Here is a 24,968-nt window from a genome sequence, read left to right as displayed (position 1 = left end):
TTAAGTCAAAAACTTCCTATGTATACACCAGAAAACCAAGAAAAATAGAGAACAAAGGAAAACTAGAAAACCAGATTTCACTGCTATTGTTCGAGTCTGATTTCTCCCACCTTAGACAACATCTCACTGATGCAAGTGTCCAGGTTGAAGTACCAGAAGTCATGAACCTTCTGTCCAAATTTCAGCCTGATCTAATATTGAACAAGGCACAACCGTAAATCTCGTTCAACTTCTTTAAGTTCTAGCGAAAATCTCTTTTTTCTTCTTCTCTCACTTTTCTTTTGCCTCTCTTGTTAAAGTGAACTCTCTCCACTAATCTGACCCATATCCACCAAAGTATGTGAGACATATAAGGTTGACATATTTGAGTCTTTCTCCACATAAAAAAGGAGCCCAAAATCCAACACTCTTTACCGATATATAAATTTATAGTGTCTATTAAAAATCTTCATCTTTGAACAAAAGATTTTGTAACGCAACTCAACCCCCTGTTGCTGTTTGTTTGTGTTTCCTATGGTTTTAAAGTTGTTATTAGAGCTTGATCTCTCTATTTAGAGAAGTTTAAACGTTGTTATTAGAGCTTGATCTCTTAATTTATGAAGTGTTATAAAATGGTGAAGAATTTGAAAATGCAAACTTTGGACTTAAAACTTCTTTGAACCAACTTTGAAAGATTCTATAATAACCAGGTATTAAACAATTCTGCAAAAGAGGAAAAAATATTGTCTGGAAGATAGGTTCATAATGAGGAACTAAAGTTTTATCAATGAGACATTTGTTAAAAGGCCAAGTTTAGTATATAATGTATCGTTCATGCAATGAGCTTTCTCCTCTTTTGAACTTTAATTTGTATTATCCTTTCAAAAAAAAATGTTTGATTTGTATTATTGACACAAAGTCACTCCCTCAACTTCAATCACACTGAGGACAATGACTTTTGACACTTGGACTATGTACAAGGAACACCAACGACAATTTTGGTGTGGACAAGTGGGTCTAACTTAAGCATTGATAATAAGATTGCATGAGATTTTCAAATGTAAGGATTAATATGAGAAGAGTAATCACGAATTCCTGCTCCTTCCCACCCCATCCACTCTTCCCACAAGTCCTCCAAATCTTGATCATTCACTCCCTTAATTGCCTCATCAATGCCTGCCTCATACATTAGTGATGTGTTGGATTCACCTCTCAAATTGGCCATCACAACCTGTTTTTCCACATATGCAACACCAAAATCCCAATTAGACAATTGTTTACTGTTGTCCGAGTCTAAATTCTGCTAGAACCTGCAGGCCAACAAAGATGGTAGGCTATTGCTTTTGTTGCCTTAGAACAATGCAAATCTAGGCACTTATCAAATCATACAACTTCGTAATCCAATTTGTAAGTTCAGCATTATTATTCCAATTAAAAAGGATATGATTCAGCTCAGTATAACTTTCCTAATAACCAGCCCAACCTACATAAATGCTCATAATGCAACTGAAATTCAGAGAATACTAAGCAGGATAACTCACATCATAAGCCTCGTTGATGTGGTGAAACTGCACCCCACATTTGCTGCCTTGGCACACGTCTGGATGGTACTGAAACACAATAAAAATTATAAAATAAATTGAGTTTTTTTGTTCTCAGAAAGAGTCTCAGACACACATGAATCCGAAGACCAAATAATGTCAAACATCCAGATTTCAAAGAGACAAATTAGCAGCTGCATTAGGGAAAAAAGAATAAGATAATTTCATAAAATCATATTCATAGAACAAAATTGTTCTTGCAATGAACATTGATAAAAGGTATAGTACCTAGAGAATGGAGAATTGCGCTAGAGAGAGAATGCTGAATTTCATGTATGATTTCATCAAATGAGCAAAAGTCTCTTACAACTGATAACTACCTCCAATTTATAGAGCTCGGGTACTACCTATTGGGCCAATTGGGCCTCCGAGATGAAGGCCCAATTTAAGGCCAGGGCCCCGCCACGGGGCGGGCTATATGCTGGGCGTTGCCCCTCTAGGGGCTCGCCCAGTCCAAAAATCTAAATGCCCCCTTTGTTTTCGAGTTAAATGTGCATCAGCATCATTGAGTTCAACGGAAATCCAATGCAAAATGAAAAGAAGGGTAGAAAGAAGCCTCATTGAAAATAAAACCAACCTGCAGAGCAAGGTGCCGGAAAGCTTTCTTAACCTCAGTTTGGGAGGCACCTGGTTGGACTCTTAAGGTCTTATAAGAATCCATCAAAGAAGAAGAGCAACAAATCATAACCCTGTTGTGATTCCTTTCTCTGCCTTTGAATTGCATCCATGACAATGAATAACCACCAATAACCCCAGCAGCAGCAGCAGCCATTGCAAAATCTACCCTTTTAAAGGTTGTTAATAATCAAACTATCAAAGTTTGATCTTTTCAACTGGGCAAGACTAAATTAATGAGATTGATTCTTTGGAAACTCAGTAATTGCAAAAAAAAAAAAATACATCAAATTAGTGGGAATGAAATAGAAATAGAATTGAATGATTAGAATGGAGAAGGGAGAAGGTATATATAGGAATAGAACGGTGAATAAGGGGCATCTTGATCTTCATCTTCATCTTATCCATTGTGTAGCAGCGTGGCGTGACACGGCACACGCTCTATTTTGAGAGAGAGACAGAGACAGAGTCAGTCTCCGACAGAAGATGAAATAGAATTGCAGTCTTCAGAGATTATATTTAAGGTTGTTTAAGGGGACCCTACATTCAATTAAAATGGTTTTTACTTATATCAAAATCATCGCTTCATTTATTAAACTAATTCTATTTTTGTATAGAATAATAAATAAATAATGCAATCATTAATACTAATGCTTTTTTAAATTGACACAAAAATGAAAGAAATATATAATATTTAAACTTCGTCGAAAAAAATATAATGTGTAAATAATTACTTATATTAACTTGAGTGAAATCATGGTTGTTTGAATGGTTTAATAATATTTTGACAAGTGTTTTAAGAAATTCTAATTCATAACCGCGATTTGGGTGACAGAGGTCAGGATGGTGAGGGCTTTCTACGGGAGTGTGTCACCCTATATTTATCATGCTTTTATTTTTTGATTTTTCAATGTCTATGAGTTAGATTTGAAAAATTTTACCACACAATTTTATGTTTAGCTTTTTATCACTGCATAGCCCAATCTTTTTGAATGAATGTGGTATGTATTTTGCAGCACTAAAGCAGAGCCTTATATTTACATTTGCCAAACAAGCCCTTGTATAAGATAATGTCGATTGAGAAGGGCGGGTTATAAGGTGCAATACATGTTAGGTATTGCACCGGTGCCAAACAGCTGAGGGCCAATGGGATTTACCATCTGGCAAGAGGTTGAATGGGAAACCGGTTTCACCTGTTATGTATTTTTAAAATTTTATAACAATTTTAATTTGTATATTACCATAAAGCCCTTTTAGTGTGTGTCTTCTCCTTTCTTTCTCAATCTTCTTCAGCCTCATCACCAGCAAAACCCAGAACATACGAGATGGCTAGCCACTTCCAGTATTCCCCAACATCTCAAAAGCATTTTAGAGTTCAAACATCATCACCAAACATCATTATCTTTAGAGCAACCAAAACAATGAACAAATAAATTAAAAACTAAATTGTTATCTTGATCTAATCGAACAACCAAACCCTCTCCTTCTAAAATTAACCAAACTGAAAAAAGCACTAGCACCCAATTCATGATCTTGCCAAAAAAAAAACACATTCCTCCTTAGTCCCAAAGTCTTGATCTTGCCGTTGGATAGATAGATTGAGTTATACCAAGCACTTGAAGGGAGGATATCGTAAGATTCCATAAAAGGCTTGGTCTTACCAACAAACACAGGGATTGCATTTGGGAATCGGAACAACCACCATAGCCCAAACATCAAGTTGCACAACACCATGGGTCTGATTTCGTCCAGATCTGAAGACGCCATGGGTCTGATTTCGTCCAGATCTGCGAAGATGCCACGGGCTCCAACACGGTGAGGATGCTCTGGATCGAGCCACGTTTCTCTTGTTCGCGTAGATGTCAGGAGATGGCGTTGATAGAACTGGCCTTTGAGGTAGGGTATGATGTTGACAGAACTGAGCTTTAAGGGTTGAAGAAGGCGGCTGGCGTAATTGTGCGCGGTGGCCGGAGGCAGTACGACGTGGTGGTGTGCAGTGGTTGAAGTGGTGGACTTGGTCTTGGGTTGATTCTGGATAGCGGTTTTGAAGTGGGGGCTACATTGTAATCAACCTTTTTTATTTTTTTCTCAACAGGTTACCAATACCCATTATTGTGGGTTATTTTTGCTCTTGCATGGTGCAAGACCTAGAGTGCACTTGCACCCTAGAGGCCACCATTGAGAAGCACAAAAAAGTGTACTTTTTTTTTTTGGGTACATAGAAGTGTACTTTTCTAGCATAGAAGAATGTAAAACATGTTTTTATGGAGAATACTTTTAAACAAAATTGGCTTAATAGCACTTTTGGTCCCCCACGTTTAAAAAATGTGTAAAAAGAGTCCCCCACGTTTAAAAATAGCATAATAGTACCTCAACGTTTATCTCCGTTAGCAGTTTTGGTCCCCCACCTCATTTCCGTTAAAAACTTAACGTTTTTGTGTGACATGGCTTTTTTTTTCCTGATGTGGCACTCAGACTAGGAGAGAGAACCGGTTTTTTAAGGAGCTCATATGCCCTCACGTGACCCTAACCTCTTTACATCTTCATCTTCATCATTCATCTTTACATCTTCATACATTTCTAGTAAAAAATAAAACCAACCCAGATTTCTTCATCTAACCCCAAATTTCTTCATCTTCATCTTCACTAGAATCCCAAAATAAACCCAGATAAAAAATCCAGATCTTTCAACATTTCACAAATTATACAGACTAGCACTCAATAAAGAATCAAGGGAAGGAAAGCACCACAGATACAGATATTCAAAAGCAGCAGAACAACAGGAAAGAGGAACGGGGGAAGGAAACTAGGCAGTGACAAAAGGACAGAAGAACCCAAAATCTTAATTGCTTTCATTCCTTATCTTTTCTCTCAACCAACCAACCCAAACTGCCATTGTAATCGCGCCACTTGCAAGGGAAGAAGAAGAACCGATTCAATTAACATCACACACGAGTACAGGCCCTAAACCTAGCAAGAGGGTTGGAGATCTGGAGACTCGGCCACCCCTGGTACTGTAGCCAGACAACCCATGAGAACCATCGTTTCTTCTGTGCGATTCAGGTACCCTGCGACTCGAATCAGCTTCTAAATCCCTCCAATTAGGTGTGGCTGAAGATCCTCCCATGGTTAGAGCTCGCGATATTGGGATTTGGGGGAGAAGAAGAGGAATTAGGGCTCGCGATTTTGGGTTTTGAGGGAGAAGAAGAGGAATTAGTTTTGGTGATTTTGGGATTTGAGGGAGAAGAAGAGGAATTAGGGTTAGTGATTTTCAGATTTAGGGAAGAAGATGATAAAAGAGAAGGTGTTTCTCACGTGAGGGGCATGTGATTTCCCCCCCAAAACCTTTCTCTCTCCTAGTCTGAGTGCCACATCAGGAAAAAAAAGTCATGTCACACAAAAACGTTAAGTTTTTAACGGAAAGGAGCCGGGGGACCAAAACTGCTAACGGAGATAAACGTTGAGGTACTATTATGCTATTTTTAAACGTGGGGGATTATTATTGCACATTTTTTAAACGTGGGGGACCAAAAGTGCTATTAAGCCAACAAAATTATATATAAAAAGTATCATAAATTAATAGATAAAATCCAAAAGCTTTCATGGGAATATTAATTTGTCTTTTACTTTTCTTTGCTATTTTTATGTGATTATTCTTATTATGATTGAGATTTCTTTCATAATTTTTGATTAGTTTATTAGCAATTAATTAATTGGCTGGTGAAATTAATAGAATATCAATCTTCGCACATAGGGGTGTGCATGGTTTGGTTAAAAACCAAACCAAACCATATCCAATTAAAAAAATTCCACTTATATGGTTTATGTTTAAAATCGGATAACCTTGTACCAGTAGAAAGAATCACCTCACCATGTTCCATTCCTCCCAACTTCGTCTCGGTAAAGAACCACAACAGTAGAGGTTGAATTAGAGCCAAAACATTGTGCTTTCAACAAGTTTTACCTCCATGGATGAAAAATCTCCATCCCTGAACCACAAACCCTAGGTTCCCCACATGCTTCACACCAAATCTTGGTTCAGAAACAAAACGAGAAATTGAAGGATTCACAATAGTCTAGGCTCGCAACAGAAACAGGGTTCACAACCCTATCACCTCTTCGCTCATTCTTGCTTGAAGGACCCATGAGAACCTTCTGATCCTCTTCCCATTGAGTAAAGGTGCAAGTTTTGATTCTTTCTACTGGTGGTTTTTTGCTTTGTTTAGCTGAGAGAAGGCATAATAGGTAGAGAGGGTGAGAGGTCGTACGTAGAGAGCAAGGGTAGATAACCGTACGCCGTCGTCGCTGCATGCCCTAGGTCGCTCGTGTTCTCTTTCTTCAGAAAATCTGAATTTTTTTTTGAAACCAAAATCTGGATCTCATGTTTTTTTTTTTTTTTTACTTTTTATTTAAAAAACCGGTTTATAAACATGTTCTTCAAATCTGGACCAGATAACGGAACCGAATTTTTAAAATGGACCGGTCTGGTTTCTTAATCAAATAAATTGTATTTTTTTCAAACGGTTTGGTCAGTTCCGGTTTGGTTCTCATGTTTTTTTTTTAATTTAAAAAACCGATTTATAAACTGGCTCTTCAAATCTAGCCCAAATAACGGAACCAGATTTTTAAAATGGACCGTCCTGATTTCTTAATCAAATAAATTGGATTTTTTTTTCAAACGGTTTGGACAGTTCTGGTTTGGTTCACTAGAACAGGTTTTTTTGCTCACCCCTATTCGCACGGGTAAAAACACTAGTAAATTAAAGGTTTTCCTTCGAGAACTCCATAAATGCAGAATAGGTCAAAAGGCTAAAAGAATAGAGGCAATCAAAATCATATAGAATCAGAGAGGAAGAAGAACCATAAGGTATTGAGTTAACAATGAACCGAATAGGAATATATTTTGCTGACAACAATTTCACCTTCATCTTTAGAGAGATAAGAATACAAAATAGAGAAATAAGAGATACGAGGGTGATGTGAGAGGAAGAGAAGAGAGGAATAAAATAAAATAAAAGAAAAAGAAAATAAATTGACATTGGAAATGGAAAAAAGAGAGATATATACATATATCAAAATTGAACTACATATTAGGATCATCTCATTTGATCTTATCCATTGCAGCGTTGTGACGTGATACATTGTATTTTGGATGAGAGAGAATGATAGAAGTCAAAGAAAAAACAAAATTATATTTAAAAATATAAATTTAATAATATATTTGTATAGTCAAAGTCAATAAATTAATAATTATATATACATATTGAGTTTTTTTTAATAAATATTCCATCTTGGGGTTCTCTTTATGCATATAAATAGGTTCGTTTTTAGACATCAAAAGTGAGCATCTTTAGTTTTAGTTTTATGTACAAAACAAGTTGGGATATAATGAGAATTTCTCTGAAGATGGTGTTGAAGATCATGGTATTGCTTTTTGCTATCGTGAGCGTTAATCTTGTGGGAGCTGCACAAGACTCAGTAAAGCCACAAGAGATTTCTATTGCACACAACATAGAAAATGCACAAGAAACTGGTAATGCACAAGGGATAGATCCTACGCGATTAGGACCAATTTGTTGCGGTTGCCGGGCGCGTGGAGTATGCTGCCCATGTCCTTCTCCTACCTAAAACAATAATATATAAAAACGTTGTATCTCTTTCTGTAATTTGACAAAAATAAATTTGGGAGTTAGAGAAAAACTCATCCAGGATGTAATAATTGTTTTCACATGATTCAATGAAAAAAATTGATCTTTTTTAATTTCATTTGACATTAGCATTTTCATGAAAGATTTTAAAGTGAGCATTTTCATGAAAGGTTTCCACATCTTTGCTTGAAAATGAGAACATACATAGGATTATATGAAGCATGTCATGAGAGTATCATCTTGTGAGATAATTTAATTTTATATTACAATAGCGATGGTGATAAAAAATTAGTTCATAAAAATGGTTTACCACTAATACTTTGGGGTTGTCTAAATAACCTTGATAAAAATTGGGTTAAATCACCCTTGATGAGGTGTCCCAAATAATTTTGTAACATGTGGTTTTATAAATTTCAACTCATTTCATTTTTTTTATAATTTTATATTTTCATAAAATTATATCCATGTTATTAAACAATCAATTTGCACAATAAATCAATCAATTAGGATAATAACACATAACTCATTTTCTCAAAAGAAACAATTTAGAACCCTAATCCCCAATTCTTCCATGATTTCTGATTTGTTTCGTTCGTTCTTCATCTTGGCCTCCTTGCTGAAGGCATTCGAAATGCAAGCATCATGGATGATACTAGATTCCATTATTGATACAGTGCTTGAACAATTGGAAAACGGTGATCATGGTCGGATGAGAACTCACAGGCATAACCCAATTGAAGTACTATTATTTTTTTAAACTTAAAAATAATTGATTTAATTGTTGTTCCATGACAATTATTCTTATATTTTATAATCATTTAGTGCTGCGGTTATGGCAGATTAGAAAAAATGGCAGAGCTTGGATAGCTTCCAAAATATCGCAAGGGTTCTGAGGTTTTTTTTTAAGGAGTTATGTGTTATTATTCAAATTGATTGATTTTTTGTTTAAATAGAATATTTAATAAAATGAATAATATGAAAATATAAAATAAAAAGAATAGTGAAATGAGTTGGAATTTATAAAACCATTTGTGATAATATTATTGGAGACACCTCATCAAGGGTGATTTAACCCAATTTTTACCAAGAGTTATTTAGACAACCTCATATCTTTGATATGAATATATTTACATGAAGGAGAACAATAATGGAAAACTAGTTGATATTGAAAATAAAACGGTATTAAAACAAATTTTGACAACAGAAAAGTGGTTTATTGAATTAAAGATACAATCTGGTATGCGACTGTTTGGAGCATATGGCTACATAGGAATGCTGTCGCCTTCAAAGGGGAACAAGTGGACATTGAAGCTCTGAGATCCTGGATATGGCTTAAATCATTGCTGTAGGGTTTTAAATTTTCCTTTTATGATTGGGATAGGGAGCGTTGGATTTGCATATTGGGAATTTGAAAACAGGGAACGTAACATGGACTTTGGGGTATTGCACTGTGTTAATTTGAGTGTCTTTCTTGCTAGTTGCAATACAATTGGGGCTGTTGTATCCTGTATCTTGGACCCCTTATTAATATGGTTGGGGGACTTAGTACATGGCGTAATGATATTAACACTACATGGCAACTCGTTCAAAAAAATTACCACAGAGAGTACAGGTCAAGATGGTTCGATGAACAACGACAATCACATCGACAACAAGCACGTTTCTACAACTATGGCCGAGATTACGGGAACAATAAAGGGCGCTATGGAGAGCAACGACCAATTAAGTATTCATAGAAGAATGAGTTATCAGGAGGCTTTAGTATATGGCGGCGTACTTCGAAGGGAACGATGGGAGCATGATTTTCATCGCGATGCAGAGAGGTAGCGACGAGCATGTTTTCAGTCTCGATGGGATGGTCATAGCAAGGAGCAGCGACAAGGTAGTCTGGATATGTTATCAAAAAGCTTAGGTGTGGATAAATCCTTGAGATGAATTATAAAGTGTACTAATTACCCTCATGAAATTTTTGCATGCGTACGTCACCCTCACAACTTTAATTTTTCTGTATCTGTCATTGAATGTAGAGTGTTGGATGTGAAAGAAATACTCCAGCAAATTCATAAATCGTTCAGTAGTAATGACACTTTTGATACACCTCATTTTTATCTCTATTTTACTCTTCTAGCATATCAGATCATATGAGTTATGATGTATACACACCTCTCCACTTCTTTTCCACCTTCATTTCTATCTATTTCACTTTTCTCTATTAATTAAATCAGTTATCACATCTTTACTTATTCTCTCTTTTCTTCCTATCTCTCTTCCTCCACCTCTCCACACTTTATTTTTGAGATGTGAAGATATAATTATTCCAAATCATATATCATATTTATGGCTCATTTTAAGGGATGAAAGTACGTCAGTAAACTAACAAGCATCTATGATCTAGTCTATATCAGACTCAACCCATGCCAAACTAATAAAAAGTCTATCTAGTTAAAAAGATCGGTCCTAGGCAATTCAGAAAGCCTTATATGTCTAACAGGACAACCTATTTAAATAAGCATGATAAATATAAATTTATTTTATTATTTTTACGTTAGATTTTTATTATAGTATCTTAAAATTATATACTTACTTATAAGTTTAAACATGTTAGATTGTATAGTTATTTAATCATAAAAACCTCTTTAGAAAAAAACTGATAACTTATTTATTCTCTAATACTTAATATATTTTAATTTGTTAGCCTATAAGTATATTAACATGTTTACAAATGGATTTATTTGTCTACGACTATCTTATAATATAACATACCTTCAAAACAGACTATCAAGTAATACCAGACTTTCAAATAGAATCAGGCGTAAACAAAACCTATAACAAATAACTAGCCATACTTAAATCTTAAATTTTTTAAGTAAGTCAAACCTATTTAAACAAAGTGTAGTCTATCTAATTAATTATTTCCATCTTTCTCCTTTCCTTTATCTCAAGATTAGTATTTCATCTCGTGTCCTTTTAGTCAAAGATGATAATAATGGGAAAGCAAATGAAAGGAGAGAAGTGGGTCACCATCTCACCAACTTAAACTTGTAGTGGCAGCGATGACGTGGCGCTGGTGGCTGTAGTGTAGTTGCCTATGTTCGGTGAGTGGCCCCAACCTCTTGTTTTCGTTGTTAAAAGTAAGATAATCATACTCAAACTCAAACTCAGTGCGCCACCACCACCACCACGCCGCACCCGCACTACACAGTGATTCCTCATCCACTCTCTCTCTCAATTAATTTCATCTCCTACCACCTTCCACCACCTTTTTCGGTGGTAATCACCTCACTTTCTCATTTCTTAACTTCCTTCATTGCCGCCTAATTAATCCCTTCAACTATCGTTTCCAAATCTTAATTCTTCAATAAATATACACATATTTAGATTCGTTTCTAAACATCTATATAGATTGATATTAATACATGCATAAGCATATAATAATAATAGTACTTGATTTGTGTCATTGTGTGTAGTGGGAGAAATGTTGATCAATGTGAAAGCCTCGACGATGGTGCGTCCGGCGGAGGAGACACCGCGTACGGCGTTATGGAACTCCAACGTGGATTTGGTGGTGCCGAACTTTCACACGCCGAGTGTCTACTTCTACAGACCAAACGGCGCCTCCAACTTCTTCGACGCGGTGGTTCTGAAGGAGGCTCTGAGCAAGGCACTTGTTGTCTTTTACCCGATGGCTGGCCGCCTCCGCCGTGACGACGACGGTCGCGTCGAGATTTATTGCGACGGCCAAGGGGTGCTCTTTGTTGAGGCTGATATCGCCGCATCCGTCGATGACTTTGGTGATTTCGCTCCCACGCTTCAGCTTCGGCAGCTTATCCCCACCGTCGATTACTCTGCCGGCATCGAAACGTACCCGCTCTTGGTGTTGCAGGTGCGTTTTTTACCACTTCAGATGTTACTTTGTTCTTTGGGCCATACGTTTGGCCTTTACTTTATTTTATTTATTTTTAAATTTAAGATAATTCCCTGCTGATTATTTTTTTAATTTTGTCTCTTTTCTTTCCTTAATATTCTTCTTTTTTTTAAGTTATGAATGTTTAGTTAGTGTGTAATGTAGACTCTTAGAATCAATTGACCCTAATCAGTTTTAATTTTAGTAGGTATATAAATATAAATATAAATATAAATATAAATGTTTTAAGAATCAAGTAGAAAATACATTTTAGTCATGAAGGAAGCTAGAGTAGATAACTTCTTTTTTTGGTACATCGAAAAGATAAATGACGTCCTCCAGGGTTTGATTTCTGGATCTTTCGCTCCCCAACTCATATATCGTCCGACTCTTACGACTTGAGCTATTATTTGGGGACATAATGAATAACTTCTACAATAAGCCTAATCAATTTAAAATTTTATAACTAGATTTCAAACCATTATTCTGTAAAACTCACTTTTTACATAAATGCTCATCTAAACATAATAATTCATTTCATTTTCAACTCACTCTAACATACTTTTGCCTCAATCAATTGAAAAAAAGAAACTCATTTTATTTGTAGTGACATAAAATTCAAACTTCAAAGGTGTGCATAAAAAACAAAATATGTGGTCATAAAACTTCTAAAAATAATGATATGTTTTTAATATGCAAATTTGATGACTCGAACAAAACCAACCTGATTTTACTTTGATCGGTTTTGTTTGGATTTGTTAGATTTTTTCAAAGAATCAAACCAAACAACCCAATTAGAGTTAATGCGTTCGGTTTGTATTTTACTCCAACTCGTGAATACTCTTACATATGCCAATGTTATAGTGAAACATCGTGTCAATTTATTTTTTCTGTAATATTCAAAAAGTCATATGCATTAAATAGGTATGAAAAATGATGAGAAACTATTTACATTGGAAGATTCCAATCCGAAAGAAAGTGATGAGAAAAAATAATAAAATTTTAGGTTATTTTGTATAAAAAAGAAAGAAAGAAAATAGACATAGAAATATGTCTAGTCTTTCAGCTCATTTGGTCCAACAGAAGATAGAAATGTACAATGTTACCTTTACATGAAATAACATTTTTACCAATGTTAACTATGTTTGTAAATGATAAGTACAATTTTAAGAATTGCTATTAATTTTTGTTCTTGAAACAGTATTTTCCGTTCATTTTTGTTTATGAAACAGGATTTTCCGCAAAAAATATTTTGAGGTGGATTTGAGTGGTGAATAAATTGTTTTTATTTTAATAAACGAGATTAAGAATAAAAAAAAGGAAACTTAGTTATGTCTGTTTCGATTCAACAAACTGGATTGATGTGTGAAGCATGCTGATTGTTATGATCAGTTAACTTTGTTATATTTTGTTTAGAAGACTGAAGTTTGAACATGGTTTAATGAATTGGATCCAAACGTATACATCAATTAAGTCACAGCGCTGAACTGCTCAAGTAGGTTTAGACATTTAAATTTGATTGAAGCATTTGTTGACAAGGGGTCTACATCACAAAGTGTTGGGAGAGATTTTTGAATGCTAATCACCAAGGGGTCTACATCTATTTTGAATGTTATTTCCCTTTAACTTTAGCTATGAGATTTTGGGAATAAAATGATCTGATGTATTTAATTTCATAATATTCAGAAGTTAACATTTCATTTGTCTCTAGATGTATATTACCGGCGATAAAATAAATGCTTGACGGGTGAATTGTGAGATTGATCTTGAAAGTGTTGGGTAATGACAAGTTTGTTTCTCGACTTAGAGAATACTTTTGGCGTTCTTGATTGTGTAAAATGTGAGTCAACTAAGCAATTGGGGTCAGATAAAACGTAGATCAAGTTAGCCACCGTATGAATTAACTTGACCGACATTTTACACAATGAGAGACCGTTGCGGGTTCTAGCAACAAGCTTGCCGGCGCTTAACACTTTCAAGTACCAATTTGATTATTCAGTGATCCTATCCCTTATTTTTATTTTCTCAATCAATTTAGTACTCAACACCACATTAACTATTTATAGGTAACACATTTTAAATGTGGAGGAGTCTCATTAGGAGTTGGCATGCAGCACCATGTAGCAGATGGAGCCTCTGGTCTCCACTTTATCAATTCATGGTCAGATGTCGCTCGTGGCCTTGACATTTCAACCCCACCATTCATTGACCGAACACTACTCCGTGCTCGTGATCCACCTCAACCAGTGTTTGATCACATTGAATACAAGCCCCCACCAGCCTTGAAGAGTAGTACTACTCCCCTGCAACCAGCAAAACCAGGCTCAGACAATTCTGCAGCGGTCTCTATCTTCAAATTGACCCGTGACCAGTTGAACATCCTCAAGGGTAAGTCCAGAGAAAATGGCAACACCATCAACTACAGCTCTTACGAGATGTTGGCTGGTCATGTATGGAGAAGTGTGTGCAAGGCAAGATCACTTGATCCCAATGACCAAGAAACTAAGTTGTACATTGCAACTGATGGCAGGGCAAGGCTGCAACCTCCCCTGCCACAAGGGTACTTTGGCAATGTGATCTTCACAGCCACGCCTATTGCGATGGCTGGTGATCTCATGTCAAAGCCAATATGGTATGCTGCAAGCAGAATCCATGATGCATTGTTGAGAATGGACAATGAGTATTTGAGATCAGCTCTGGATTTTCTTGAGCTGCAACCTGATCTTAGAGCTCTGGTTCGTGGGGCACACACTTTCAGGTGCCCGAATCTTGGGATCACTAGCTGGGTAAGACTACCAATTCATGATGCTGATTTTGGTTGGGGAAGACCAATTTTCATGGGACCTGGTGGGATTGCATATGAGGGGCTATCATTCATAATTCCAAGCCCTGTAAATGATGGGAGCTTATCAGTGGCAATTGCTCTACAGCCAGAGCAGATGAAAGTGTTTCAGGAATTGTTTTATGATATTTGAAGGATTGAACTTTTAGCCCATTTTTGTCATGGTTTGCAGCCCTCTGAAATATCACAATGCTCCTAAGATGGTGTTTTGTTTACTATTTTTTTTCCTATAACTTCACTGAATCTATCAGAAATATAAAACAAGGAAAAGAAGACAAAGGATTGAGTATATGAGATGAATTTGATTCATTCAAAACTACTATTCAAAGATAGAAAACCACACATTTAAATACACTGCTCTACATAGAAAAGGAAGATGTGAGAGGATTCTAGAATAGAAGACAGCTGTATAAAATAACTAAGAGTTTATCAGAAAAGATCATTCCAGAATAAAAGGAATAGGAATAGACATAGTCATGTTGTTATGTTAACTTCCTTCTAGAAGCCTTGAGTCAGCTACTTCTTTTGATATCCCCCGCAAGCTGGAGAACATATGTTTATGAGACCCAGCTTGGCACAAATCTGATGAAAATTTTGTGGACTGAGAGCCTTAGTGTAGATGTCAGCCAATTGCTCAGATGATGATATAGGAAGCAGATGAATTAATCCTTTCTGAATCCTTTCTCTTACAATGTGGCAATCTATTTCTATGTGTTTTGTACGCTCATGAAAGACAGGGTTGGCTGCGATATGCCTTGCTGAATTATTGTCACAATAAACTAATGCTGGTTGTTCAAAAGGAACCTTCAAATCCTGTAGAAGATAAGTTAACCATTGAATTTCGCAAGTCACGCTTGCCATCGCTCGATATTCTGCCTCACAGGAACTCCTTGATGTGGTGTTTTGTTTTTTTGATTTCCAAGATATGAGTGAATTCCCAAGATAAACACTAAATCCTGTATCTGATCTTCTTGATTCCTCACATGTGGCCCAGTCACTGTCACAATATGCTTTAAGTTGAGGAACAGATTTACACGGAAAGAATAATCCAAGACCTGGAGCACCTTTGATGTATCTTAAAATTCTGAGGGCAGCATTGTAGTGGGTTACAGATGGCTTGGATAGAAATTGAGACAATTGCTGAACAGAAAAAGCAATATCTGGTCTTGTATTAGTCAAATACATCAACCTCCTTATCAGCCTTCGATAAGAAGCAACATCTGAATATTCTTCATCTCTCATCGATGACAGTTTCTTAACATTATCAATTGGTGTTGCAGCCGGTTTACATGCCAAAAGACCTGCTTCTGACAACAAATCTAAAGTATATTTTCTTTGATTCACTGTGATACCCTGCTTGCTTCTAGCGACTTCCAACCCGAGGAAATATCTCAAATTTCCCAGGTCCTTAATTTTGAAGGTCTTGTCCAAACCCTGCTTCATTCTATTAATCTCTTCACTGTCATTTCCAGCCATAATAATATCATCCACATAAACTAATATGGCTGTAAAAGATCCTTCACAAGAGTTAATGAACAAGGAATGATCATTCATTGATTGAGTGTAACCAGCTGATAGAAGAAAGGATGATAATCGGGCAAACCACTCTCTACTTGCCTGCTTGAGACCATATAAAGCCTATTTTAGCTTTAAAACTTGACCTGGCTGTATAGAGTTCAAGCCTGGAGGAGCAACCATATACACTTCTTCTTTCAATTCCCCATGCAAGAAAGCATTATTTATGTCTAGCTGTTGTAATTCCCAATTGAAAGTTGAAGCAAGAGAGAGAAGCAGTCTTATAGTTGTCATTTTTGCCACCGGAGAAAATGTTTCAAGGTAATCAATACCTTTGGTTTGGGTGTATCCTTTTGCCACTAATCTTGCTTTATGCCTCTCAATAGTTCCATCAGCTTTGTATTTTATTTTGAACACCCACTTGCAACCTATAGCAACCTTGTCCTTAGGTAGAAATGAAGCTTCCCAAGTCTGATTTGACTCCAGGGCAGATATCTCAGATTGGATGGCTTTCCTCCAACAATCACTTTTCACAGCTTCTGAATATGTGCTTGGTTCAGTTTGTGAGGACAAAGACATGACAAAAGAACCATAGTTAGCAGACAAATTATTGTAAGATATAACAGAAGACAATGGATACTTGATGCTAGATGAATTGTTAACAACATTAGAACTGCAATGATAATCCTTTAAATAATCAGGTGCCTTTCTTATTCTAGTGCTTCTTCTATTCATGGCTGGAAGGGGGTGTGGTGATTAATGTCAGGCTGATTCAATCCATTTTCTGGTGAAAGGTTTTCAGGGACAGGATTTTCGACATTTTCAGGGATATGATTTTCGCTGGTTTCATCATTTGAGGGTGTTGGTTCCAAATGTGAAGCTTCAACAACAGGAGATAAATGAAGATCAGTATCATAATTGAAATGATCTTCCTCATGGATGGTGGGGATGTTAACTTCACTTTTATTGATCTGAGACTCTCTATAAGGAAACAAATGTTCATGAAAGACAACATCCCTTGATATAAACAACTCCCTAGTTTGAGTATTTAGCAAAACAAACCCCTTTGTCCCTGACTTAAAACCAAGAAAAACACACTTACAAGCTCTTGGTTCAAATTTCTTTCTGTTCACAGATGATGTATTGGCAAAGCATAATGACCCAAAGGTTCTCAAGTGTGAAAAATCTGGTTCACTTTTGAAAAGAACTTCATGTGGTGAAGAGTTATTTAAAACAGGTGTGGGAAGTAAATTTATAATGTATGATGCATGTAGAACAGAATATGACCAATAAATGTTGGGCAAATTTGATTGTAACATGAGAGCTCTAGCTACATTCAATAGATGTCCATGCTTTCTTTCTACAATGCTGTTTTGCTGAGGAGTATTGACACGTGATGTTTGATGTATAATACCTTTATTTGCATAGAATTCTGACATGAAGAACTCAGTTCCATTGTCACTTCTAATAATTTTTATACTAGTTGAAAACTGAGTATGTATCAAATTAACAAAATTCTGCAGAATTTTTGTTGTTTCAGATTTTTGTTTCAAAGGAAATATCCAAGTGTATCTAGAATGGTCATCCACAATTGTTAAGAAATACTTATGTCCATGAATAGATGGGATGGAATATGGCCCCAATAAATCAACATGTATGAGATCAAAACAGTGAGCAGTATTGGAAACTGATAAGAACCTTGGGAGAACCACACCACAAAAGCTAGCTGTTGTAGTTGGAGAGCCCAAGGCCTTATAAACCCCACATTAGAATCCCATACTTCCAATGTGGGACTCAAGTCCCATACCTTGCAATGGGGTCCTAACATCCCACCACGCTCCGCAGCCCCGGCGCCCACGCGGGCTGGCTGTGCACTAGCCCCTTGACTAGTCCCGGGTGAACACTGCAATGCCGGCGTCACCACCTGCGCCGCTCGTTTGCAGCTCAGAGACATGGTGGAAGGCTCTGATACCATTGATAAGAACCTTGGGAGAACCACACCACAAAAGCTAGCTGTTGTAGTTGGAGAGCCCAAGGCCTTATAAACCCCACATTAGAATCCCATACTTCCAATGTGGGACTCAAGTCCCATACCTTGCAATGGGGTCCTAACAGAAACACTAACAGGAAATGGAAGTCTTTTTTGCTTTGCATAATGACAAATGTCACAAACATAGGATTTATCACTCTTCACATAGGAAAACTTGCTTTTGATAATATCCATACACTTGTTTGAAACATGTCCTAATCTAAAATGCCAAAGAGTCTCATGATCACTAGAAATAAAACTAACAGCATTAGCAAGGAGGGCAGGTGATTTTAAAGGCCTGATGAATTGAAGGTTTTGTTGTGAAGGCACCCTGAGTATATAAAGTCTATCATGCACTCTAGCTGAACCAATCATCTTCAATGAATTCTTGTCCTGAATGTGGCAATGAGTGGAATCAAAAGTTAGAATGCAAGACAAATTACCAGTCAATTTAGCTATGGACAAAAGATTGCAAGAGAAACAAGGAATGTAAAGAACATCATGTATCACATGATTTTGATCCAAGAATATACTACCAGAATAATTTGCTGTTGCCTTATTTCCATTTGGCAACTGAACATGTATTGGCTTAATTTGATGAAAGGAGATAAAATGGGAAAGAGATGAGCTAATATGATCAGTAGCTCCACTATCAAGTATCCAAATGCTAAAAGGAAAAGAAAAAGAAGAGGATTTGTTACCAGAATGTGATGACTCTTTCTGAACTGAGGATGTGGAAGGCACAACTGAAACCTGATTTGAAGCGTTGTTGTTGATTTTTGATTGTTGGAGTAAAGCCATTAATCCTTGATACTGCTCTGCAGTGAAGCTAGTTTGGTGACTTTGCACTTCATCCTTTGGACTTTCATCCTTTTCAACATCAGAATTATTATTTTGGTACACTGCATTGGCATAACCATGATCTTGATTCTGTTTTGTAGACTTAAGATGTGGTGGAGGACCATGTTTCTTATAACATGTATCCACAGTATGCCCAGGTATACCACAATGACTGCATATTTTTATGCCCTTTCCTCGACCATAGCTCCCTCTTCCTGCTGCATTAAAACCAGAATTACGTGCATTGTTGTTTCTAAAATTTCTTCCTCCTCTTCCAGCTACTGCTAAGGCCTGTGAAAGAGTACCTTGTTCACCAAAAATCTGCCTTTCCTGCTGAACAACGAGAGAGAAAACTTTATTTAGAGCAGGTAAAGGATCCATCAAAAGAATCTGAGTCTTCACAGTGGAGTATTTTGTCATTTAGTCCCCTTAGAAATTTAATGACTTGATCTTGGCTTTTATACATAGCATGGCTGGAAGTTGCACTGCATGTGCACTTGAAGGCACAAACACAAGCAGGTAGAGGGCGAAAAATGTCAAGCTCATCCCAAAGGGTCCTCAGTTGTGTAAAGTAATCTGTCACAGTCAGCTCTCCTTGCTTGAATGAAGAAATCATCTCTTGCAAATCTGCTACCCTAAGCATATCCCCTTGAGAAAATCTGTCCTTCAAGTCATTCCATATGGCAAAAGCAGTGTCCATCCATATCACACTCTGGTATATGGTTGGTCATAGAGATCTCAGAAGCCAAGAAACAACCATCATGTTGTTCCTTTCCCAAGCAGTGTAGAGAGAATTGGTACGTGCAGGAGGTTGTATGGTCCCATCAACAAATCCTAATTTGTTTCTGGTTATCAAGCCCATCTTGATTGATCGTGACCATTGATGATAGTTGGGGCCTTCCAGAACAATGGAAGAAATAGAGAGATTAGGGACGTCAGAGGATTGCAAATAATAAGGAGAAGTTGGATCTTGAATTGGATCAGTCATATTGAATGTAGCTACCAGAGCTCTGAATAGAGCTCTGATACCATATCAGAAATATAAAACAAGGAAAAGAAGACAAAGGATTGAGTATATGAGATGAATTTGATTCATTCAAAACTACTATTCAAAGATAGAAAACCACACATTTAAATACACTGCTCTAGATAGAAAAGGAAGATGTGAGAGGATTCTAGAATAGAAGACAGCTGTATAAAATAACTAAGAGTTTATCAGAAAAGATCATTCCAGAATAAAAGGAATAGGAATAGACATAGTCATGTTGTTATGTTAACTTCCTTCTAGAAGCCTTGAGTCAGCTACTTCTTTTGATAGAATCAGTAAAGATGTTAACTAGGGAGTAGGGACTGTTTCTGGTTAAAGATTAGCAAAAGTGTGATTATCTGTACACAGATGAATTTCAAGTGTGTATTATTGATTTGAAATCACATTTGGACAAGATTTGTGAGTAAATGCAAGCCGTGTCCTACCACTAGCTGATGCTAGGTATGGTTTCTATATATCTACAGATATGCTTCATATATTTGCAGTATTAAGATGTGCTTTTTTTCTTAACTAGTCAAGATTTCTCTGCAAACTATGACAGCTTATTTGTTTGGCTTCTTGCATCAAGGTATTTGTATTTAGTATTACTTTTGTATTAAGTATTAGTTTTTTGCTTTTTGGGGAGATATCATTGACTTCTAATGTAATATTTTAGTTTCTTCTTTGTCATAATCCTAATCTGAGTAATATGTCGAAAAGATTGTGGATTTATCCTTTTAGAAATAATGTTCGAAGTCCTGCTAATAGTACATTCAATTTGCCTTTCCAAGCAAAATCACGCATTGACTTAGCAGAGAAATTTAAACAAGTTAAGCAGGACGAAATAGATAAGGAAGACTTGACAACTTGTTATTCTATGCTACATTCAATCAATTTAGTAATCACTTCTTTTGTTGTTTGTGTACATGTATGGAATGCACAACTCTTCAAATTGAAGTAATCCACAGTCTTATAATTGTAGTTCTTAAACCTTTAGCGACAGTTGGAAGTGTTGCGTTAGAACGATCTGACAACCCTTCCCCATTTTATATAATAGGCGACAGGTTCTAAAAGTGGTGCCATTGATATCGAAAAGCTGTAGCCCTATGAATATTGAACGGTTGAAAAATGCCTATACTTTTTGGAAACACATTCGTAGGGTACACTTTCAACTGTAGGTGAAAGCGAAAAATATTGCAGTGGCTAGATGAATGCTATGGAATCTGGATGATAACAAGACAAAAGAAACAATGTCAAAGGGAAAGGGAATAACAAACATCAATAAGAAATCCTTCTGAAGAGGATTTGTGCACCATATTCAGGCTGCACACTTATAACTAGTGTAGGAGCATGTCTATAACTTGGAGATACCATAAAAGTATATCGCTGAATGATCAAAGCAAGAGTAATCTTTGCCTCAGCTATTGCCAAATTTTTCCCAACACAGATTCGAGGGCCTAATCCAAAAGCAAAGAATGCGGCTAAATGTTTCTGAGGTTCGCTAAATCTCATTGGATTAAACTTATGACAATCTTCTCCCCAGATTTCACTGTCATGATGCAGAGAAGTCAATGCCATGATGAGTTGAGTCTTAGCAGGGACTTCAATGCTCCCTAACTTCACATTTTTAGTGGTTCGCCTCATCAACATTGCAGCCGGCGTATAGAGCCGAAGTGTTTCATTAATTATCATGCTAACCTGTTGGAAAATGTAAACCAAAAGTTATGAATAAATATAAAGCAGAATTTTGTATTCATGCATATATATTACCTAAAAAATAGATTAGTCCATGAACTCATCTGGTTGTTACTGATTACTTTAGTATACTGCACTATTTTGCCATGTGTTGATTACATTTTTAACTTATAACATAAAACAGATGCATTATAAGTGATTCTTATGCGTCAAGATAAGGCAGATTAGATTATGAAAATTGAACTTACAATCTTAAGGTCATTTAAACTGTCTGCAACCAGAAGTGGATCGTGTCCAATGACTCGGAGAACTTCTTCACGCGCTTTACTCTGCCATTCCTGATGTTTTGCTAATAGCAGAAGGGCCCATGTCAATAAATTAGCTGATGTCTCTTTTCCACCAAAGTAAATGGATTTGCATTCATCTATAATTTCTTCGTCCCCTAACTTATCTTCTCCACCAACTTCATTCTTGTAGGAACTCATCAATGAACTTAGTAAATTTCTTTCCCTCATGTTTCTCTTGGTCTCAATCAGCTTGCGAACTGATTCATGTGTTTCTTTATCAAGTCTCCACCTACCCCTATTCTTCTTAGTCGGCAAATATCTATCATTTTATCAAAATTTCACAAAAAAAAGTGGAAAACTCAATCTCTCCATGTCAAGAAAGCAAAATATATGACCAAACTCAAATTTACACACACTGCAACATTTAAAGCCTCAAGTCCTCAACAAATAATATATACGCGGCCTTATTTCTCATCTTATATTTTGTACAATAAACAAGAGATCGAATGGAACAATCAACAATTTTAAGATGTAGAATCAAATTTATATATAGCACTGAGAAATAATCTGCAGTTGGTATATTAGGAACATCTAAAATTATGATGATTTTATTTTGCTTATTGATCATATTGATAGGTTTGATATAGTTAACGATCTTTCTTGTTGGATTGTATGTAAACACCATGGTCTTGTGCTAAATTCATATAGTTATTTTCAGTTTGTGAGACTGTAACTTAAAATAAAAATAAACTAATTAAACAAACAGATTCAGAACCAAATTCATATTTAAAAAAAAAAAAAAAAAAAAACTCCTCAAGAAAAGATGGGTTAGTTACCTAAATCCAGGGATATAGACATTCATGTTTGCCTGTAAGAAAAGATGCAATTGCTGGTCCTGTAACTTGAAAATATGCTTGCCCTCTTCATAACTGCTGCCAAAAGCAGTCCTTGATATAAACTCTGCTGAAAGGTCATGGAACTCTCTGTGCACATCTATCTCAACTTCATCTTGTTCTCCTCTTTGATCTTCCCATTTCTCCAGCATCTTTGTCACACTCTCCACAATATCTGGCACCCATCCCTGCATTGGTTTTCACAAGCAACACTATTATCATCTATTGAAGAAACATATAAGAATACATAAATTAAAGCTGCTTATTATAAGATGGGATCTCAGTCACTTACCTTAACAAGCTCCATGTTGAGGGCCATTCTTATCATCCTTCTGTGAATTGTCCATTGATCACCCTTCAACCCCACAAGCCCCTTTCCAAAAAGCAACTTAGCCAATGGGTTATAGGGAACTCTTTCATACTCCCCACCCTTATTCACCAACACCTCCTTGATCATGTCAGGGTCTGATATAGCCAAACGGGGCGTTGACCCAAACCAGCAAAGGAATGTTTTACCATACATGCAACTCCATCTGTGGTAGAATGGAAGCACACGTTTTAAGATGTCATGCTCAAACGGGGTTGCCTCTGATTTAGCTTCTATATGCAACCGTCGAGTCTCAGACATGTTCCCGAAAATCGGACGGTAGCCAGGGCCATCTATCCCTTGCTTCTGAAAGTGGCACTGGATTTTCCATGGGACCCAAAGAACTGAGTACAAAAATTTCAGCAAGTACAAAGCAAGGACAACTGCAACAAAAGGTTCAAGATTCATCATGTTGATTTGATACTGAAAAATAAAGCACAAGAGACCCTTGATCCAACTCAGACTCACAAGCTCGTTGGACCTTGCTTTTAAGACAGTAGCAGTTAGCAACTTCTATTTCATAGAATATTTTAGTCGGTTATTAATTTATTATGACCAAAAATTGTCTCTTCAATGCTATCTGATCAGTTTGAATAAACAACTAACCCAACTTTGGCTTTTCAATGCAGTTTTTGTTTTGATTTGTTAACACTCATTTTTTCTTTTATCTCATATTTCCATTCTCTCAAGGAGGCCTAAGTCAACCCAAAAGCTAGCTCAAGAGTTATGGTTTGCACAACCATATATAAGCAATTGCTTGGCCACATCTCTAATTAATGTGGGACTCTAACACACCCCCTCACGCCCAGTGTAGAACATCTGGAGCGGGGAATGAAACGGGTAGCCCAAATATGAGAGGTCTCCACAACAAATAGATCTAGGATAGGGGCCCAGGCCCACGGTCAAACAACCATTGGCTCTGATACCATGAAGGAGACCTAACTCAACCCAAAAGCTAGCTCAAGAATTAAGGTTTGCACAACCATATATAAGCAATTGCTTGGCCACATCTCTAGTCAATGTGAGACTCTAACATTCTCATTCTATTTCAATCTCTCTCTTCTACTCCTATCTCATCATTCATTATATTTCTCATTTCTCTATTTTTTTCTTCCTATATTTCTAATTGAAAATGTGCGTGTGAATAAAACTATTGACATGCAGTTGTTTTTAATACAACAAGTAAACCAATATCACGTGGCCTTCCCTGAATTTATTAGCCAACTTGAACTATTAAAACCGGATTTGGATCCCTCATATGGAATCTGGGCCTTTAATGAATATATGGAGAGAGAAAATTAAAATTAAAGATTCAAATTTCACATAAAATTAACACATGAGAGGATCTAAATCCGTCTATTAAAACCTCATGCAAGCTAATCAACCAACTTGAATTATTATATATATAAATATATAATTAATGTATCATACGAGAATAATAAAAAACTAACCATGCTTTGGGTTTTCACTTTTCAATGCAATTATTATTAATACAATTAACCAAGTAAACGCTTACAGAAAATAAACAATTAACAAGTAAACCAATAAGACGTACTTTTTATGGAACCAAAAAAAACCAATAAGACGTGATGTCCCCTGAATTAATAGCCAACTTGGACTACATGATCACATGCAAGCTAATCAACCAACTTGAATTAACATATATATATATATATATTAATGGATATGCACCGTCAGTGTAAAGAAGTTTTACACTCTTCTTTAC

General features: G+C 36.3%; 4 protein-coding genes across 4 annotated transcripts; 1 reads left to right on the top strand and 3 right to left on the bottom strand.

The window, feature by feature from the left end:
• Positions 1-791: 791 nt before the first annotated feature.
• On the bottom strand, positions 792-2,682 carry LOC130749474 (chaperone protein dnaJ 8, chloroplastic-like). Its single transcript, XM_057602842.1, has 3 exons — positions 2,158-2,682; positions 1,521-1,589; positions 792-1,210 (listed from the first exon to the last, which is right to left on the bottom strand). The coding sequence occupies exons 1-3, from the start codon at positions 2,350-2,352 to the stop codon at positions 1,034-1,036; spliced, it is 441 nt and encodes a 146-aa protein (XP_057458825.1). The 5' UTR covers positions 2,353-2,682; the 3' UTR covers positions 792-1,033.
• An 8,271-nt stretch (positions 2,683-10,953) lies between these two features.
• Positions 10,954-14,807, top strand: LOC130748076 (shikimate O-hydroxycinnamoyltransferase-like). Its single transcript, XM_057601171.1, has 3 exons — positions 10,954-11,113; positions 11,311-11,726; positions 13,814-14,807. The coding sequence occupies exons 2-3, from the start codon at positions 11,319-11,321 to the stop codon at positions 14,720-14,722; spliced, it is 1,317 nt and encodes a 438-aa protein (XP_057457154.1). The 5' UTR covers positions 10,954-11,113; positions 11,311-11,318; the 3' UTR covers positions 14,723-14,807.
• Positions 14,808-14,871: 64 nt separating this feature from the next.
• On the bottom strand, positions 14,872-19,393 carry LOC130748077 (uncharacterized). The gene is made up of 2 exons (XM_057601172.1): positions 18,835-19,393; positions 14,872-18,526 (listed from the first exon to the last, which is right to left on the bottom strand). The coding sequence occupies exons 1-2, from the start codon at positions 19,391-19,393 to the stop codon at positions 18,492-18,494; spliced, it is 594 nt and encodes a 197-aa protein (XP_057457155.1). The 3' UTR covers positions 14,872-18,491.
• A 1,693-nt stretch (positions 19,394-21,086) lies between these two features.
• On the bottom strand, positions 21,087-23,752 carry LOC130748075 (cytochrome P450 734A1-like). Its single transcript, XM_057601170.1, has 4 exons — positions 23,168-23,752; positions 22,819-23,063; positions 21,944-22,301; positions 21,087-21,698 (listed from the first exon to the last, which is right to left on the bottom strand). The coding sequence occupies exons 1-4, from the start codon at positions 23,651-23,653 to the stop codon at positions 21,279-21,281; spliced, it is 1,509 nt and encodes a 502-aa protein (XP_057457153.1). The 5' UTR covers positions 23,654-23,752; the 3' UTR covers positions 21,087-21,278.
• Between the last annotated feature and the right edge of the window lie 1,216 nt (positions 23,753-24,968).

This window comes from Lotus japonicus, chromosome 3 (assembly GCF_012489685.1).
Source record: "Lotus japonicus ecotype B-129 chromosome 3, LjGifu_v1.2".
Lineage (NCBI taxonomy): Eukaryota > Viridiplantae > Streptophyta > Magnoliopsida > Fabales > Fabaceae > Lotus > Lotus japonicus.
Note: the sequence above shows the minus strand (reverse complement) of the source record. Positions and strands in the feature narration are given on the sequence as shown.

Excerpts from the sequence above, each read along its gene's own strand:
- LOC130749474 (XM_057602842.1), bottom strand. The coding sequence starts at position 2,352 with ATGGCTGCTGCTGCTGCTGGGGTTATTGGTGGTTATTCATTGTCATGG. Across the intron at positions 1,590-2,157 it reads TCCGGCACCTTGCTCTGCAG|TACCATCCAGACGTGTGCCA; the intron begins GTTGGTTTTATT and ends ATTGTGTTTCAG. Across the intron at positions 1,211-1,520 it reads ACATCAACGAGGCTTATGAT|GTTGTGATGGCCAATTTGAG; the intron begins GTGAGTTATCCT and ends GTGGAAAAACAG.
- LOC130748076 (XM_057601171.1), top strand. The coding sequence starts at position 11,319 with ATGTTGATCAATGTGAAAGCCTCGACGATGGTGCGTCCGGCGGAGGAG. Across the intron at positions 11,727-13,813 it reads ACCCGCTCTTGGTGTTGCAG|GTAACACATTTTAAATGTGG; the intron begins GTGCGTTTTTTA and ends AACTATTTATAG.
- LOC130748077 (XM_057601172.1), bottom strand. The coding sequence starts at position 19,393 with ATGACAAAATACTCCACTGTGAAGACTCAGATTCTTTTGATGGATCCT. Across the intron at positions 18,527-18,834 it reads GAAAGAGTCATCACATTCTG|GACAAGAATTCATTGAAGAT; the intron begins GTAACAAATCCT and ends TGCCACATTCAG.
- LOC130748075 (XM_057601170.1), bottom strand. The coding sequence starts at position 23,653 with ATGATGAATCTTGAACCTTTTGTTGCAGTTGTCCTTGCTTTGTACTTG. Across the intron at positions 22,302-22,818 it reads GTCTATATCCCTGGATTTAG|ATATTTGCCGACTAAGAAGA; the intron begins GTAACTAACCCA and ends ATAAAATGATAG. Across the intron at positions 21,699-21,943 it reads GTTTAAATGACCTTAAGATT|GTTAGCATGATAATTAATGA; the intron begins GTAAGTTCAATT and ends ATTTTCCAACAG.